The sequence below is a fragment of the Neovison vison genome, chromosome 12 (genome assembly GCF_020171115.1).
Source record: "Neovison vison isolate M4711 chromosome 12, ASM_NN_V1, whole genome shotgun sequence".
Classification (NCBI taxonomy): Eukaryota; Metazoa; Chordata; class Mammalia; order Carnivora; family Mustelidae; genus Neogale; species Neogale vison.
In genome coordinates, this window is record NC_058102.1 from 132,884,597 (window position 1) to 132,904,926 (window position 20,330).

Consider the following 20,330-nt stretch of genomic DNA (forward strand, 5'->3'; position numbering starts at 1 on the left):
GTAGGTTGTGCTAAATCTCATCCTGGGAGAATCTGGGTGGCTCAGTCAGTTAAGCATCTGCTTTTGGCTCAGGTCATGATCCCAGAGTCCTGGGATTGAGCCCCACATTGGCTTCCCTGCTCGGCGGGGAGACTGCCTCTCCCTCTCCCTCTGCCTGCTGCTCCCCCTGCTTGTGCTCTCTCTCTCGCTTTCTCTCTGTCAAATAAATAAAATATCAAAAAAAAAGAACCCCACAAAAAAACAACTCCTAAAAGCAATATGAGGGGACCCATTGTTGGGTTTTACATAGAGGAGCGGTGTAAGACACAATCACTTCAAAGTGTGGGATTTGCCTTGACAAAATTGAATTTTATCATCTCTAAGGTTAATTTTAATTTTTTTATTCATTGTATTAATATCTGAATATAAAGCAGTATATCAAAGTGATTTAAATATGTGCCTCTTATTTTAATGAGAAGAATGAAGAGCAATTGATATGGGACTGTATTAAACATAGAAATAAAGCTCTGTTTACAAAGGATTATTAAACTCCTATTAATCTATTTGCAAAAAGAATTGAAATTAAAATTTTTTGTAATTCTGAGTACATTTGGTTACTGCTGTATATTTTATATCATGTCAGTGAAATGTTAGATATTTTCCCATGAGTTTATGTGTGCGATTTAGTATCCCCAATCAAATGTAGCTGAAACTGTACTTTTTCTCTCTAGGGATTTAGACTTGTGAGATGCTTCCATTAACTGGAAAAACAATCATCTTTGATAACTTTCCTGATCCTTCTGATACATGGGAAATCACCGAAACAATTGGCAAAGGAACTTACGGGAAAGTTTTTAAAGTGTTGAATAAGAAAAATGGCCAAAAAGCAGCAGTGAAAATTCTGGACCCAATTCATGTATGTCACATTATTTTTTCAGTTTTTTCCTACGAACTAACTTTGTTTTTATTTGTACTAAAGAGTTAAAAAGTCTACAGTAACTTTATTGATTTGTCACAATGTCAATTGCCGTTGAAGAAAATGTAAAAAAAAAAAAGTCCGTTTGTTAGGTTTTTCTTGTTTACACACTTAACATATACAGTAGGGACCAATAAATATTTAATTGAACAAACATATAATACAAATACATAAATGAATAAATACAGCTCTTAATAGCTCGGCAGTTGATTTAAGGTTATTTTAGATTTTAGAAAGGTTGTAAGAACAGACTCAAGGATCTAGAAGTCATTCCAGATGTCATCTTGGCCAGATCTTTTTCTTCCTGCCTTTATTTAGGTTTCAGGCAGAATATCTCTTAAGCTAACCCAGAAATATTTTATGTTAAATTATATTTCTCTCAGAGATAGGAAATTAATTTTCAGGTTTGCTGAAATGTTTCCAAAGCAGAAATGGTATTCCCTTATAATCAGGGTCAGTTTCCTTGTGAAAAACTGAACTTTCATATGTAGTCTTTTGGCCTCTGTAAGTGATGCGCCAGTAGGGGTACTCTTTTGCTTTTTTTGAAATAACAGTTGTGATAAGGGAATCTTCTAGGCTTTTTGGGGGGGAGGGCTTGAAGAGTGTAAAGAAGTTGGATGAGTTCCCCACCTGCCCCCCGCTTTTTTTATCTGGGAATGAGAACTGGCTGTTTTGGAACATTTTCAGCTCCTGGGAAATCTGTAGCTCTCCCGCAGCACTTGGGTGAGCCAGAGGGAGGTCAGTGATCCCATAATCCCTGAACTTCTATTGAGAGTGGTTTCTCCAGTTACCTGACCCTTGCACACATGATGGATGACGTGATATGTTTGGGAAGAACATGGGACTCTTGGTCCTTGTCACAGATCTTAACACCAACAAACTGTAGGACTCTGCAAAAGGTCTCCAGGATTGCACTTTCTTTTTTGATTGTTTATTCCTACTAAACCCATTATAACTACAGCGTTTCATATTATTTTAAGCAGAGGAGAGGGAGAGTAGGGGTTTATTTTCAAGCAATAAATTACATACGCTGGGGGAAGAAAAAGAGAGACAGCTATGTCCAGGCTTAACTGATGCGGAATGTTTTCATCTTCCCCTATTGGAAAGTTCTCACCATTTTTAAAAAGATTTTGTTTATTCGTTTATTTGAAAGAAAGAGAGAGAGAGAGCGCGCGAGCATGAGCAGGATTAAGGGTGGGGGGAGGGGCAAAGGGAGAAGGAAGCACCCCACTGAGCAGGGAGTCTGACATGGAGTTCTCTCGCAGGACCCCAAGATCATGACCTGAGCCCAAAGCAGATGCTTAACCAATGGAGCCACCCAGGCAGTCCTTACCATGTAAACTGAAGGATGAGAGACACAAATATCAATGAAGCTATACCAGAGTGACTGTACCTATCTCCTCTGGTCTTTGCAAGTATAGGTTGGGCCAGAGAAAGGGCTCTAGCCGGATGCCGTCCCATGACCAGCATGGCTCTCCCATTCCTCCACTTCTTAATGGAGAAGGACAAATGGACTGTGAATACATGTAGACATTATTCTTTTATAATTTGCTCCTGTTTCGTATCTTATGAACCTTTAAAATCATGTTTTGTTCTATTGCTTTAATAAAATATATTGGTTTCATAACTCTGGTATGACATTGGCTCTTTTGCTGCTTTTATTCTTGTCATAGTACATGTATGTTTTTCTCAGAATTATCCATTTCCTCTTCCTTCATAATGTCACAAGCCAAATAAAAAAGATTTATAACCAAGAGATTATAATCTTCGTGAAATAAATTTAAATGCATCCCAAGCATTTTATAGAGTGGCTTTTTTTTTATTAGGAGAGTCTTACTATTATAACTTTTGATACGAGATACAATGAATGGGATTAGAAAGAAGGAGGCAGGGGACTTGCAAGCTAGTCCTGATCTTACACTCACCAGCTCTGTGACCAACCTCTCTGAGCTTTAGCTGCTTTTTCTCAAATTAGAGCTCTGATCTAAAATTCTTTCCGGCTCTGTGATTACATGATTTTGTCATAAAACAATGTGGACACCAAATGTTGCTGTAAAAACAGTGTTCGAAGCCTTTCTCTTATTACTACTCTGAGTCCTTTCATGGGTTGTGGTTTTCTACAAACATGACGAAGTGTTTATCTTTCATCTTTGTTGGCAAGGGTAACAACCTGTTCTGTTTCTGGCAAATGAGCCTTTAGCGAACTGAAGGCTAAATGGCATCTTATGTGTAACTTTATTTTATTTTTTTGGAAAGATAGGCATTTATTGCTTTTATGACTACTTTTTGAAAACTTCTATATATTGTCTATTTCAAAGGCACCAAATAAACCACCTAAAAGTTTTTATTTCAAATCAGTGGCTTTGCCAAAGAAACAAAGTTAACACTGCAAAGAAAAGAATATCCTTTGGAATCCTTTTTCATGTATGTTTCTTCCTAATTGCATACAAAAATAGTCTTTTATTTGTCCCTTTTTAACTCAGTGAAATTAACATAATTAGAGATGTATTTGATCAGCAGGAAAATCACAATCTCTCCCCTTACATAATGGCATGAGAAATTTTAATATGTACTATTGAGCACAATAAAAGCCATTATTATAACCTTGCTTTGACAAAATTAAATTCTCTATTTGGTGGTCTCTAATGTGTCTCTTTGATGTAATTCATGTTTTTCTCATGGTTTCTCTTCCTTTGACTTTTTGAAACTAGGACATTGACGAAGAGATTGAAGCAGAGTATAACATCTTAAAGACGCTTTCCGACCACCCCAATGTGGTCAGATTCTACGGGATGTACTTTAAGAAAGATAAAATAAATGGAGACAAGTTGTGGTTGGTTCTTGAGGTGAGTGTTTCAACATTATTCTCTGTGTGGAAATTTACAGTGTAGCCTTGGGATGACTGAATGTTTATGTAACATGGACACCAGGAAACCCTTCCTTTAATTTGTTCCTAACTGGTCACAGGCTTAGCAGAATGTTGTGCCCCGTTCTGGCCTTGTCCTTTTAGGACACATTAAGAAATTAAAGAAAAGCCACAAAGACTATTAATGACTAAGAGGAAACATCTCCATAATAAAAGACTCAAGAAACAGGGGTTCTTTGCCTTGCAGAAGAACAAGCTGGAAAGGGACTTCATTAAAATATTGATTTATTCATCTGTATTTAGCTCAGCTAACATGTGACAGAGGCTCTGTGCCAGGTGCTAGGGTACGAGAGAAAATTAATGTAAGTGAGGCTTCATTAGACAAAAATGGAAAGCTGTGATTTTTTTTTCTGTCCTTATTGAATACTAATGTCATAAACTATAGAACCAGGTATTTACATTTACGGGGGGGGGGAACCATTATCAGAAATGGTGTTGAATACTAAGTAAGTCCCCAAAGGGAAGCTGTAGCATCTCCTAGGAGTGGGTTCTGTCTGATGCAGGAATACATACAGGAAGGTGCCCTGTCAAGTAAGGTAACTGTCCTAAAAGAATGTAGTTTTTCTGATTTTCATTGAATATTATTAAAGCAAGGTAATCGTTAATTCTGGTAAAAATTCACAAGTGTTTTAAATAGTTGTTTTTATCAAACTCAGGACTAGGAAAACCTTCATTGGTTTACTGTAATAGTATATATTTATTATGTTCATTATGATTTTATTAGCATTTGATTATTGTATTTCTTTCAGAAAGTTTTGTTGGTTTTTTCTGCCGTGACACACTTACAAACTGTACGGTTTTCATACTTTATATTTTTTCTATTACGCCTTTTAAATAATTCTTTAAATGACTTTAGATAGCTGATCATTGTAGAAAATACTTGAAACTATAAAAAGAACCCCTCTCAACATTTAACATATTTCCTTCATCTTTTTTTTTTTTTTGGTATGTTTAAAATGATTGGCGGTATTATTTATGAATTTATCCTATTTTTCATTCAACATAATTTCAGATAGACTTAATCATTTTTACTCTTTGCAAAATAAATACATTCACCTGGTTAACAAAAAGCAAGGAAAACCAAAAGGTTTGTAATACAGAGCTGTAGGAATGCCGATTCAGTTTAGTAGTGCCACGTTCTCCTGAGCAGATCTGTGCTTATGAAGTGTATCTGGAAATACATGGCTGAGGTTCTCTACTCTTCATTTTATAATCTGTGTGCTGAGTTTTAGCTTCATGCTTCTGGAACCCTATGTCGTCCTGCTCCACAGTGGAGTTCTGGCACATATCAGACCGAGCTCTCTGGTGTCTGGGCTGGTCACTTACATGGAACCTACCGTTCCCTGAATCCTTTGGCCTCCCCTTTCCAAGCTCACTTCCCTGTCTCATACACCTTCTTCTTATTATCCATTGTACTGATGCCACCAAATCTCGAGTCCCTTCAGTTTCTCTAGGGAATAAAACCTCTAATCTCTTGCCTGAATGTGTAAGTATGTGAGAAGTGCTGGGACAGGCTCCTGGATGTTGATATTTTGTATGTGAGATAAGAGGGTGTCAAGTCTTTTGAGTAGACACTTCCAAAGGATCCCTTGTTTTCTGCCCCTCCCTTCCCAACTCCTAGGTTGATGTGCACAGGTAACCACAAAATAGTTCTCACCTCGTGCTTTATTTTGTGGCTTCCCTCATTACCAAATCAGTCATCACCACTCAGTCTTTCCATATTGAAAAGTTTTGTTGAAATCTTTTATATACTGCTCTCTCTTTTTCTGTTCTCTTTTTTCTTGTGGTTTATACTTTTATACTTTTTGATTCCCTAGCATTTTAACAGAGATAAATGAGTGAGAGGAAATAAATTTATATGTTTCATCAACCACCTTTAATTCTTTTAATTCTTTTCAGAATTCCTTCCAGAAATCTGAAAGTGTTTTCAAGTACCCTTTCAGAATCTAAAACTGTGTATTACTTTATTTTATGGAAATTTAAAAATTTTTTAAATAACCATTTTTGTTCTTTAAAAAATAGGCAGTGTATTATCATTTGAGAATTACTTTGTTTTTATCTATTAAGATCACTTTATAGTTGTAGTTAAGTCACATATTAAAATGAAGCAAAACTTTTAGTCATCTAAATTTTACTTAAGTAATAGAATGTACATTATGAACTTAAAACATTTTCTCTAAAATAAATGGAGAATTTTTGAAGTTTATTTCATTTTTTGTTCATATTTGAGACCTAATGCTGTGCTGATCCTTAATGTGGTCTTGAATAAAATTCTGTATTTTTATATCCTTCAAAACATTTTCAGTAATGCATCTTCAATTTTTTTCCATTGTGGAATCACTGGTAGACTAGCATTTGAATGGAGAGTCAGGTAGGCCTAAATGGCAAGGGTAAAGGTATAGATCTTTGCCCAGAGTTTAAAAAATTGAATGAGATCAGTCATTGTCTTTTATGCCTATCAAATCTGTATTCTAATTATATTGTCATTTCTCAGTATTGTCACTTGAAATTAGGTGAGAGTTGGAGACACCTGAGCATAGAGAAATGTTCTTTTGTGAGAGCAGAAAAGATTGATTAAAAGGGTTTGGAACATCCAGTACAAGTAAAGCAGCTTCCTGATATAATGAATCAGCAGAGACTTACAGCTTCTTTGAACTTTGTCCTTGCGTTTTATTATCAGATGGAGGAATTGGAAATATCCCTAAATGGCTTGAGGAAAAAAACCCTGATAGTTTATTAAAATGATATTTTGGAAATCTGATCTATCTGAGCTTGCAACATGAGGGGAAAAATAAAGGAAAGCAAGAAGTTGGCAAACTGTGTATAAGATAATTGATTTACATATGTAAATTAGACTAATTACATACACACTGAAGTGGCTTGATGTACAATTACCTGATTTATAAACATGAATGGTACAGGTGCTGCAGTACTGCGCTTTCAGAAAATTGGCTTGTGGCATCAATACCTTATTCTACAAAATGACTGCTAATTATACCTCTTATTGTAACAAAGCCCAAATAAATTATTTTGCATGAGGATAAGCAAAGAGTGGCCAGGGAGAGGCTGTGATATTCCCCCGAATCATGTTAACAGCAGTGGCCTTCTGGCGTGTATCTGCTTCGAGAAGGTGGTGTCCTCTGGGGGGGTGAATGATTAGAGACACCCCTCATGGTCAGCCTGGCATGTGGGGAGGCCGTCCCAGCTTGGAAACACTCCTGCTCGGTGATATTTCACCATGAAAAATCATTTTATTTACACTTTGATCCAAATAAGAAAAATAAGACTTACTCCAATCTTACGGGCCTCTTTTCTCCATTAATTAGTTGTGATTCTTGAATTATTTCTTTCAGTTTGATACAATTTTTCTCTTTCCTGTATTTTCCCTTTGTACTTTGCTTTCATTTTGTTTTATTAAGTTTTTGAGCATTAATAATACACAGAACCCTGTTTGGGAATTATTTCCTTCTCAGTTCTGTACGTTCACTTTCAGACGGGCTAATGGTTGTCCAGATTTAGGAAAAGAGCGCTCGTTGCTAGCCCTCTGAAATTCTAGTTGCATATTTGAAATGGAACTGTCCAATAACAGATGACGTGGAAAGTTTTCTGCTGTGGGAACCGATAGAATGTCTATGGGGCTTTTTATTGTCACTTAGTATTTTCGGTTTTTCTAATATTGTAGGCATAAAGGGAGAACCTAATATATTTTTTTTTTACTTATATCCCATTTTAAAATACCATACATATATTTGTGTCTACTTATTATTACCATATTTCTTGATTGACCTGCTTAGTAAAATATAGATACCTCTTTTTGTCTTTGTGCTTCATGTGCTAGTGTCTATTCTGAGCATCAGTAGTGGAGACAGAGGGGGCCAGAGAGGGGGGAGGGGGGAGGTGGTCAGCTTTCTGCATATGTTTATCACTGACCCAGGAGACTAAAAACGAAGAGTCAAAATTGAGTTAAATCAGTCTGGTATTAAGAATTTGCTACTGATGGGGGCACCTGGGTGGCTCAGTGGGTTAAAGCCTCTATCTTCGGCTCAGGTCATGATCTCAGGGTCCTGGGATCGAGTTCCCGCATCGGGCTCCCTGCTCGGCGGGGAGCCTGCTTCCTCCTCTCTCTCTCTCTCTCTCTGCCTGCCTGCTTGTGATCTCTGTCAAATAAATACATTAAAAAAAAAAAAAAAGAATTTGCTACTGATGGACACAAAGGGAACTGAGATTTAACGATAATTACCCCCCTTCTTGGTTGGAAGAATAGCCACATTTTAAGGAGGTAAGGAATCCAGCCTTCTGTCCTAGGGGCTTTTTGCTTAGTGTGCCCTCTGCCATAATGAAGTAAAAAATCAGAGTTCAGACACCTTTCTGTGGAGAGACCCCTCCCTTCAGAATCCCATCCTAGCTATAACTGCTCTTTTCTTAGGGGTGCTGCAGATTGCATTCTGTGAGTTATCTGAATCCGTCCTGATTTGTTCATTCTTAACAGTGACATCGCTTTCTCCCATTGCTTTCCAATTATAACGGTTTTTCTCTTTAAAATTATATCCCTTTCAAGAGATCAAAGACTAGAAATTACAGGCAGTACTGGGAAGCACAAAAATTCAGTAACTAAAAAAAAAAAAAAAAAAACTAAAAAAAAAAATTCAGTAACTAGTCATAAAGGTACATTTCAGGTAAACACAGTTTTCATAGACAATAAATACTACTCTGATTCTCATGCATTGTTTTTACACTTCCCTCTCGTCGGTAAGATAAAACCTGTCAAGAGGAAAGGACGCATAGGCTGAAGGAAAGAACGTGAGTCACCACGAACAAGTGGTTTGTATTTGCCCAGTTAACCCTTTAATGTTACCATGTTGGAGAGAACATGTACACAGACCGGGTGACAAAGCCACTGCAGGTTTGTGGGTGTGGGAGGGGTCAGGGAAAAGCGGGGCAAGAGTGGGAAGCTTGGCTGAGTTGCCCTAATGGCACAGCATTGTTCCTTCCTTCCTTTAGCTATGCTCAATTACAGTGGAGTAGCCCGCTGACAGGATGATTCCTTTCATGTTCTTAGGGCTGGAACAACCCTTCCCACTCTCCTATAAAAGCCTCTTATTTGGTGTTCTTGCAACAGAACAGACAGCAAATTACCTAGAGTCGTTCCATTTTATTTTTTTATTTAAAAGGCAAGATGGAAAAAGCAGTCTAAAAGTCTAAACTTCTTCACCCTCTCTTAACACAGGAAATATATAAATAACAAATACCACACTTGGATGTTTTTCTTCCCTAATGGTACTCCAGTGATTGCGAAAGCATCTGCTCTTTGAGTGGGATTGAAATCTGTAGTATTATTTCAGAGGGGAAAAGCATGAGGTCACCAGAGATATTTTGCCACCTGGCAAATCAGTGTATTTTTATCAGCCACTAAAATATTTCTGCTAAGTTCTTTTCTTTTGATTTTTTTTAATCATAGATTTCTTATTTCTGACATTACCAGAATTTTATGGCATTTTTCTAAGAATTTTGAAACCTTTTAAGATGAGGGAATTGTTTTATATCTTGATTTAGTGGTTACGTGATTGTATACAAATTACCAAACAACATCAAACTGCATATTTAAATGAGTCAATTATATTTTGTGTCAATGATACCTTAAAAAATACTGCTTCTAGCGTACACATTAGAAAAGTAATGTGAAAACTGATGTTAGACACTACCCATTAGGAAACCTCTACTAGGTGATAGTGCCATTCTAATTCATATTGTATCAGTATTTTATTGGAATGCAGAATTTGGTACATTATTTTGTTGAAATTAATCAGACATCCACACTTTGAAGAGGTACTTTCCAGACCATGTGAAAAGATGCCCTTCTGTCATTTGGTATGTGTATAGGTGTGCGTGCGTTAGTGTACAGAACTTAAGTTTTCTCATACAGTCATTTATTAATTCCATAGGTATACTGTTACTTTGGGCCAGGCCCAAGTTGGAATGATCTATACCTATTAGTACCCCTTTCTCTTTTGGTAGGTTTGGGGCATCCAATAGAGAACCAGAAAAACACGGTCATCATGGTGCTTATAGTCTAATGTTGGAAAAAGACAACATAGGCTAAATAAACTAATTAAATGATTATACATTTTTGTTAGTGCTATGAAGAATATAAATGAGGTGTTAATAATTAAAGAGAAGACTTTTTATGAAGAGACAAGTCAAAGAAAGGCTATTTGAGAGGTAACATTTTAATCTGCCGCCCGAGAAAGAGAGGATAGTTGGTTACTTTCATTTTTTAATATTTCCTCCAATACTCTGATGATAAGCATAACCTTCATCTCAAAGCAAAAACTCTGAGAATGAGCTTTTGGAAACTGCTTTTTATAATAAGTACTAAAGTGATTCTTATCAAAAGAAAGTTCATGGGGTGCCTGGTGGCTCAGTGGGTTAAAGCCTCTGCCTTCGACTCAGGTCATGATCCCAGGGTCCTGGGATCGAGCCCTACATCGGGTTCTCTGCTCAGTATGGGGCCTGCTTCCTCCTCTCTCTCTCTGTGTGCCTCTCTGCCTACTTGTGATTTCTATCAGATAAATAAATAAAATCTTAAAAAAAAAAAAGAAAGTTCAGAAAACACTGTCAGAGGTTCTCAAATTTCAGTGTACATAAAAATAATCCTGGACTTCTGCTTCTGGCCTTGATAGTAACTTCTGTCTTCATGTTTTTATACCACAAATAACTAGAGAACTGAGTAAAATATATTTTTATATAAGAAACACTTTTCAAACATTGAAAAAAAAACTCAGGACTATGACATTGGTAAAGGAGATAAATAAGGGGAGTTCTACAATAACCTCAGCTTTATTCTTGGAGGCAGTTTCCAGACCACAGGCTCTAGGAGGGCATTCTTATGAAGGTCACTGCAATCTTGCAGAACTGAAAAGACTGGAAAAGCAGATGTGGCTCAGACTTGCACAGAGATGATAAGCAGAAAGAAATCTTCAGAAATCTTCAAAGAGGTATTTGACTGAAAACCAAGCTGGTTATGTATGGAGCAAGATTTCAGGTAGTTGGGTAAAGGATCAGGGAGAGAATTACTGAAAAGTCGTAATCTGAACAACTGCCAGAGTTTGTGCAGGGTTTAGAGATGCTTGAGTTCTGACCAACCAAAATGAAGAAACTTTGTCAAACACCTGAGGCATTTAGTAAACCCCTTGAAAGCTTGTGCATTAGAGGAAAGGCTAGATTAGCCCTAGAATAAGAGCTACACTAGGCATACCCATAAAAAGTTCAAAAACAAGGCTTGAAAGGTTCACATTGGTCCATAAGTAAATTAATTGTATGCCAGAACAAAACTCAGCATTCATTAATGGAAGATAGCAGAATCTAGGAATTCAAATATAAAATTAATAAAATCTAGTATCCAGTAAAAAATTACTCAATATATAAAGAAGCAGGAAAATGTGATTTTTTAGAAGATTCCAGAAGATTCAGATTTTTCAGAAGAAAAATTAGTCAATAGAAACAGACCCAGAAATAACAAAGTTGATGAATTAGCAGGTAAGAATTTTAAAACAGATATTATGAATATGTTCAAGAATTTCAAGGAAAACATGAACATGATGTTGAAAGGGAAACTATAGAAAAGAATTGAATGTAACTGCCAGAACTGAAAAATATATCAGTAGTGAAAAATATATAATATTGAGTTTAACAGCAGATTAGAAGTAAAGTGTATAGAAGTGAAAATCAGTGAACTTGAAAACAGGAAAATAAAAGCTGTCCTGACTGACCAGATAGAAAAAATGAAAGGGGGAGATAAAAAGACCCTGTGACCTAAAGGACATTACCTAGTATTCTAAGCTACATGTAATTGCAGTCTGAAAACGGGAGTGAGGGTTGGGGGAGGTAATGGCTGAAATCTTTCTGAATTTTGTGAACACTGAGAAACTGTAGATGTCAGAAGCCCAGAATCTCCACTGTAGGAGAAAAAAAACTACATGAAGATATGCCATCATCAAGATGTCAAACACTCAAAATGAAGAAAAATAAACAAAAGCACCAAGAGGGAAAAAGATTTCATTACACTGAGGAGTCAAAGGTAAGAGTCGCTACTGACAACCAATACAGTGGAATGGTATCTTTAAAGCACTGGGGGAAAAAAGTGCTCTCAACATTTCTGTGTACAGTGAAAATGTTACTCATAAATGAAGGCAAAATAAGGACAAGCATTTTCATCAAAGGACAAGAATTTACCACCAGAGACATGTACTATAGAAAATGTCAAAGAAAGACTTTCAGGCTGAAGGAAAATGATTTTAGGTGGAAACTCAGAGGGGTGCCTGCATGGCTCACTTGGTTGGTGTCTGCCTTTGGCTCAGGTCATGATCCTGGGGTGCTGGAATGGAGCCCCACATCAGGCTTCCTGTTCAGTGGGGAGGCTGCTTCTCCCTCTCCCTCTGCCCTTTCTCCACTTTACTCCCAGTTGTGCACACACCCTATCTCTCAAACAAGCAAATAAAATCTTTAAAAAAAGATGGAAACTCAGATCTACAAAAAGAAAAGAAAAATACCATTAGTGGTAAATAGAAGGATAAATAAGAAACTTTTTATTTTATATTAAAAATATTTTTAATAATATTATTTCAGTATTTTTAAAAGAGAAGTCATGATTAAATCCATAATTATAGCTACATATTTTGGGGGTTTTAGCATGTAAAACTAAAATGTATGGCAAAAATAAAGACTGCAGAGGAAAAATGGAAATATATAGTTTTAAGAGTTTTATACTATGTGTGAACTACTGTAATATTATTTTAAGGAGACTGTAATAAGTTAAAGAGGCATATTGGAAACACTAAAGCAAGCACTAAAAAAACAATAAAATGAATAAGTATAGCTAATAGGCCAATAGAGGATAAAATGGGATACTACAAACATTCAAACCAGAGAAAGTAGGAAAATAGGAAAAGAAGATTAAAAGAAAAACAGAAAAAAAAATAAGAAATGGTAGACTTAAGCCTAACCTTATTCATAATTACATTAAATGGAAATAGTCTAAACTCTCCATTTCAAAGGCGGCAATGGCCAAATTGGATGAAAAGCAAGACAAAATACAAACACTTTAAGTATATAGAGAAACAGAGATAGAGAGGGAGGGTCGATATACAAGTCAAAAACAAAAGGTCAAATGTACTTAAGCTTTAATATGTACTCAATAACAAGGCTTTAAAATACATGAAACAGAAACTATTAAATTGAAAAAAGAAACGGACATATTCTGATAGATGTATTTATTTATTTGAGAGAGAGTGTGAGCATACAAAGGGAGAGAGAGGGGAAGAGGCAGATTCCCTGCCAAGCAGGGAGCCCAATATATTCACAACATTAAAAGGAAAATTCAACATTCTATCCCCAGTAATTTAAAAAATAAGTAGAAAATCAGTATAACAAAGAGCACTTGAGTTTTCTGGACTGTGAAACAAATCTCAACAAATTTAAAAATAGTGAAATCATGACAAGTATATTGCCTGACCATAAGAGAATTAAATTAAAAATGAAGATATCAGAAAAACTCCCAAATATTTGGAAATTAGACCATGTACTTCAAAAGTAACCCGTAGCTCAGAAAGGAAGTTTTAAGGAAAATGAGAAAATAGTTTGAAACGGTAATGGAAACATGACATATCAAAGTTCTGAGATTCAGTTAGGCGGTAGCTAGATGGACATTTATACTTCCTTTCAATGCTTATTTTAGAAAAGAAGAAAGGTTCAATACCAGTTTGTCATTTTTTGCCTTAAAATGCTAAAGAAATCAAAGCAAATGAAATACAGTGGAAGCTGAAGAAAATAAATAATGAAGATAATAATAAGCATCAATAGAAAATGAACAAAAACAGAGACCACGAAAGCCAAAGTTGGTTCTTTGAAAGTCATTAATGAACTGGACCAATCTCTCTAGATAGATCCAGAAAAAAATGATGACGTACAAATTCCCAATTTTAGGGATCAAATAGGGAAATCACTACAGTATCTATAGACATTAGCATGGTAGTAATGAAATGTAATGAACAACTTTATATTTTTTGGAGTTTTTTTATTGATTCATATATAAGAGACAGAGGGTGTGCAAGCGGGGTGTGGGAGGAGAGGAAAGGAGAGAAAGAATCTGAAACAGATACACCTCATGACCACAAGATCATGACCTGAGCTGAAATCAAAAGTCAGATGCTTAACTCACTGAGCCACCAAGCCGCCCCACAAACAACTTTACGTTAATAAATTTGGCAACTGATTATCTGATGTTGTCCTTGAAAGACACAAACTATAAAACTGATATGAGAAGTAGAAAACGTAAATAGCTTTATATTAATAAAAGAAACTGGGGCATCTGGGTAGCTCAGTGGGTTAAAGCCTCTGCTTTCAGCTCAGGTCATGATCTTAGGGTCTTGGGATAAAGCCCTGCATCGGGCTCTCTGCTCAGCAGGGAGCCTGCTTCCCACCCTCCTCTCTGCTTGCCTCTCTACTTGTGATCTCTGTCTGTCAAATAAATAAATAAAATCTTAAAAAAAAAACTTAATTCATAATCCTTCCCATAAAGAATAAAGAGAACACCACACCCAGTTTCTTCGCTGATAAATTCTATCAAATATTTATACCAACTAAATTCCAGAGAGATAGAGAAATTATTCTTCCTGTATATTTCTAGTCTGTCTTACTCATTTTTACAACTATCATTGTTATACGTTTCACATAAATGGTACAATAATTTTTATAACGACTGTATATAATTTTATGTATCTTGACAAAGTTGAGAGAAGAAAGGACAGCAAGTGTATAATCATAGGGTTTTTTATATTAACTTTCTTACTTAACATTTTCAGTTCTTTTCATTTCTTCCTGTGAATTCCAGTTACCCTCTGGTATCATCACATCAATCCAACTTTTCCCAGCCCACCTCTTTAGTGCTCTTACTGTCAAACATATTGCATTTCTATATACTGTAGACCAAATAATACGATTGTGTACATGTTGTTTTATAGGATTGCTTTTGAAATCAGTTAAGGAAAAAGTAATAAGCATGTATACTGTCTTTTATGGTAATATAATTACCTTTACTGGGGCACCTGGGTGCCTCAGTGGGTTAAAGCCTCTGCCTTCGCTCAGGTCATGATCCCAGGGTCCTGGGATCGAGCCCCACATTGGGCTCTCCACTCAGTGGGGAGCCTGCTTCCCTCCCAACCCCTGCCTGCCTCTCTGTCTGCTTGTGATCTTGTGATTATAAATAAATAAAATCTTAAAAAAATAAAAAATTTTAAAAAATAATTACCTTTTCTAATGCTCTTTATTTTCTAATGTGGTTTCAAATAACTCTCTGTGATGACTTGCTTTAATCCAAAAGAATTCTTTAGTATTTCTTAGAAGTTGGATCTGCTAGCAACAAATTACCTCGATTTTGTTTACATAGCAATGTATTAATTTCCTCTTTAATTTTGAAGATATTCTTGCTGGATAGAAGACTCTTGATGGACAGATATTTTTATTGAGCCCCTGGAATATATCTTCCTTCTCCCTTCTGGGCTCAGTAGTTCCTGATAAGAAGTCAGCAGTTAATCTTATTAGGGTTCTTTTTCCCATAACAATTAATTTTCTCCTATTATTTTCAAGATACTTTTTTTTTTTAATCTTAGGCTATTTTTATTTTATCTGACTATGGATCTCTGTGTTTATTCTACTTGAGTTCATTGAGCTTCTTGGATGTATAGAATAATATTGTTTTTGATCAAACTTGGGAAGATTCAGCTATTGCTTCTTGCACTATCTTTTTCTGCTCCTTATTCTCTCTTTCTTCTGGCACACCCATACATTTCTATGGGCATACATACATTTCCTTGAAACTGTTCATTTATCTTACTTCTGTCTTCTCTCACATTTCATAACCTCTATCAATCTAACTTCAAGTTTGCGGGTTCTTTCTTCTGCCACTTCAAATCTACTGGTGAGGTTCCCTGTTGAATTTATCATATACATTACTGTAATATAATTTTTGTCTCCAGAACTTTCATTTGGTTCTTTTTTTATGAGTTCCATCTCTTTATTCATATTTTTTATTGATGAGACATTATCATCATACCATTCCTCACTTCTTAAAGCATGATTTTCTTTAATCCTCTGAACATATTTATAATTCCTACTTTGAAGTCTTTGTCTACTGAGTTCATCATCTGGGCTTTCTCATGGGCAGTTTCTGTGGCCTGCTCTTTTTTGTGTGTATTAATGACACTTTTCTGTTTCTTTGCATATCATAATTTTTTTGATTAAAAACTAGATATTCTATGTCATATATTTAATGTATTATAGGACTTCTAGATATTGATAAGGGGAAGCTTATTTTTTTGTTTGCTTGTTTGTTTAGCAACTTGGCTTATCCCCCGTGGTATAAAGCCTCTGATGTTCCTCCTCAGAGGGTACGCTTTGGGTATGTGCAGTCACCCTCAGATGGCAATGGGTTTAACAGTGCTTTCCACCTCTTCTTGCCTGATCTTTCTAGAAGGCTTTCTGTCTCTATGGTGAACACTCATTTATTAGGCTCCACTAATTACCAGCTGATTCCTCTATTGTTTTCAACAATGTCCTGGGGCAAAAATTGCTTCCCAGTCTGATCTAATTAATTTGGGTCTATGCCTGGGTGCTCTTTGAGGTGAGTCCTTAGAGATTTTTCTGACCCCAAGAGAGTTATTCTTAGTTGCTTCTTTCCTTGAATCTCTCTGTTAAGCTAGCTGGTCTGTAGCTACCTACTTGTTCTCATGGAGTTACCTGCCTCCTTGTAATTACCAAAGCCTCCACTGTTTTCAAGAAAATCCTTAGGCTTGATCTTCCCCACTCTCTTTCAGATGTCAGGTTCAAACTTGGAGCTCTCTGTTTTTGTGGCCTGCCTCTCTCCCTGGGCAAAATATCTGAGCCACTGTTCTGGAACTGGCAGCATGTTTTGGAGAGTGGCCCATCTCATCCTGTTTGAGAAGCAGCACTGTGGATTAGGGAGGTGGACTCTATAGCTGGCTTGGTAGCACAAAGTTGGGTAAGGGGTGAGAAATGCTGGTGGTCTGCCCCTCCCAAAAAAGATACCATAGACCTCCCATTCAGGAGCTGATGGGAGGGGCACCCTTTCTTCTTGGTTATGTTCACGCTGAGTAGATCTTTTGTCACTGGTTGGGGGTGAGGACAGCAGGGTAGTTCGGTTACCACAGACTCTTAACTATTCTTACCAAGATTGAGTTTTGTTCTCCAATGTTTCTTCATTTGCTGTATGTCCTTATAACAATTTCTGAAGACATTAAATGGTTGTTTATTTTTAAATTTTTACCAGTTCTTGTTGTTTCATGGGGGAATAGGTCCACAGAGTTCTTCACAATTCCATTCTGGGGGAAAAACCAATCCTATGACATCTTTAAGAAAGAATCAATCTTGTTGACCATCTATAAGGCCAGCATTATACTGACAAGAGAAAGTGAAGATATTACAAAAAAAGAAAACTATATTCTAACATTCCACATAAGTATATATGTAAACATCCTTCATAAAATATTGACAAATTCAGTAACATATATGAAAATGTTAATAGATCATGATTAAATGGGCCTGTCCCTAGCACACAAGTTTACTAAAATATTAATAAAAAATTAAAATTTTCTGCATTACAATTCACTGCATTAGAAGAATCAAAGAAAAAAAAATCATGGAAAACACCTGCCAAAATTCAATACCCCTTTGTGATAAGACACTTTCAGCACATGAGGAATAGATGGAAATTTCACCTAACAAAGTGCATCTACCCAAATTTTTAAGAAATAAGTAAAAAACTTGAAGTCTTCACAAAAGCATATATATAATATATTCAATATCTTTGGTAAAATTTAAATTAAAACCACAATCACACTGTACTACACATCCACTAAAGTGACTATAATTACAGACTAATAAAACAGAATATTGGTGAGATTGTGGGGTCCATCAAACTTTTCATTTTGCTCAGGCAACATGAAATGGCACAGCTACTTTGCATATGGTACAAAGGTATCTTCTAATGTTACACATGAACCTATATGATCCAAGTTTCACCTGTAGGCATTCACTGTGACTGGTTTCTACAAAAATATTCAAACACAAATGTTGATGAGCAAAGTGAAAATTAGAAATGAGTTTTAGAGAATACAAGTTTCTCTTTTGTGGCCTCCCACAGAATATGGTCTTAAGACTATATATGGCCTTAGAGCATTCCCAGAATGAAGGAAAAAAAAATTGACATCACAAAGACTTGCCTGAGAAAATATAATTCTTGTTAAAAAGGTATAGTTATTAATATGATGGATATTGTTGCAGGAAAAGCTAGATAGATGAATACAATAAATAAAGAATCCAGAAACCGATCCAATAATGAAAAAAAAATTGAAAAATGGCAAAGGTCAGAAATGCCAGTTATAGAAATTAGTAACCTTCTTTCAGAAATTTGAGTAGAAATATATGCTTTCCAAACATCATGTAGACAGAATACATTAGAAAACTTATAAAGGCTGTCTTTGGAAGTTAGTAGTAATGGTCTGTTGTAGAATCTCATCCCTTTTGATTTAGATTGTTTTTTAAAATGTTCGGCTGTAGCCTGATTAGAGAATTCATTTTTAGTGCTTCTCTGTTTTTAGCATAAGTCTGGTTTAAGAAAATTATACCTCAGTTTTTTTCGATTAAAGAACACTAAGGGCTCCTGATAGCATTGTGTTTCAAAACTATACTTAAGGGTTTTCAGTCCCCCATTACAAGTCCCCATCTTAGTTTATGTTGGTGATTTAAGAATTGCATAAGCTAAATATGACCATTCATCTGGATGCGGTTCTTTTTAAAGGAAAACCTAAGGTCAGTTTCATTTTTAATGATGTATTGCCTAATTCAGAAACATCATTTTATATATTTAATCCTTCATGATCATTTAAAAACAAGTACACTTCGATTTAAAATTTATTGTTTTTTTTTTTTTTTTTGAAGGGATGTGGGGTGGGAGGTCGGGGTACCAGGTGGTCAGTATTATAGAGGGCACGGATTGCATGGAGCACTGGGTGTGGTACAAAAACAATGAATACTGTTATGCTGAAAATAAGTAAAAAAAATTTAAAAAATAAAATTTATTGTTTTTACTTTTCTTTATATGAAAGAAAGGTATTTTGTGCTAGTTGAGCAAAAGCATATTTCACCAAGAGCATATTTGAAATAACAATAATTCTCAGTGAGGTTTTGAGAATTCATGGTGCTGTTTCATTTCGATCATCTTTAGGAATAGTTCAACCACACATTAATTTGTGGTTTATTGACATTTGGCATCTGTAGTCTGTTTCATAATTTCCATGTTTATTATATTTGCCCTCTTCCCCTGTTGGGCTTTCATTTCAACCTACTTTCTTAAACCTTCATTCAGAAGACTCTTTTCTATCCTAGAGACTAAACCACAGCAGCCAGAGAAACAAACTTTGCTATTCTCTGTACAAAACATGAGTAGGAGGCATTGGGCAGGGTCTAAGAAGAGGGAACCATCCACATCTTCAATTTCTCTTGGCCAAGGTCCACACAAAGCCTCACGCAGTAATTTCCCCTACCAGCAGACAAGACCATAGTCAAGCAGAGAACCAGCATAGATTTCACGAGGGGGAGGATTTTCAATTTAAAAATATTTCATCATTTGTGATTTTCTCTGTCATTAACCTCTTAAAAAAACAACTATTTGGAGGCAGCTTTTTTCTTCAGCATAAGTAATCAAAAAAAAAAAAATGAATCAACGAGTAAGTGGGCAAAATGTCTGTGCCTCAAGCTATGTAAAATGGGAATTTTATGACTTCAAAGTGCAGGCATCTAGATTTACACACTTTAACTTTTGGAGCTATAAATACTAGAAGATATAAAATCTGAGGTACCTATCCTTTGCAAAGTAGGTACACAAAAGAAAAAGGCATTTTCCCCTTTCTCTTTGTTTCCCACCTTAACACTACTCCCAGATGGAGAATGAGACCTCCTGATAAAAATATCACACATCACAGTCTCTGTACTTTGGGGAAGTTCTGTCTCTGATTTCATTGTTGCTTTCCATCCCTTTGCAATTTTATGTTGTTTTGTTGTCTCTTCTCTTCCTGGTTTCTAAACAGGAGTTATTTTTGGTCTTTGTACTTTAATCTCTCTTTCCCTGTGAGGGTAGTGTTTAGGATCTTGGGAAGGTGAGGCCCAGGTGAACATTGAAAACAGACTAGATGCTCCCATGGAAGGGTGCTGATAGAAGGTCCATGCTAAGCAGTGGTAAGGGACCAGTTCTGTCCCTCATCAAGAAGTCTTCAAGACTCTCAACTTGAGGTAGACCGTCAATAGCTATCATAGGGCCATGCATATAATAGGCACCAAATATTTTTAGTTCAAGTGCACTCTCTAACCAGGCACTAA

General features: G+C 36.0%; 1 protein-coding gene across 1 annotated transcript in view; it reads left to right on the forward strand.

The window, feature by feature from the left end:
* The first annotated feature begins 727 nt into the window (after positions 1–727).
* The window catches only part of MYO3A (myosin IIIA), a 218,340-nt gene continuing 198,737 nt past the window's right edge, over positions 728–20,330 (forward strand). Inside the window, exons 1-2 of the mRNA XM_044227979.1 lie at positions 728–895; positions 3,667–3,801. Of these exons, the coding sequence (XP_044083914.1) occupies positions 728–895; positions 3,667–3,801 (303 nt within the window). The remainder of the gene's footprint in view (positions 896–3,666; positions 3,802–20,330) is intronic.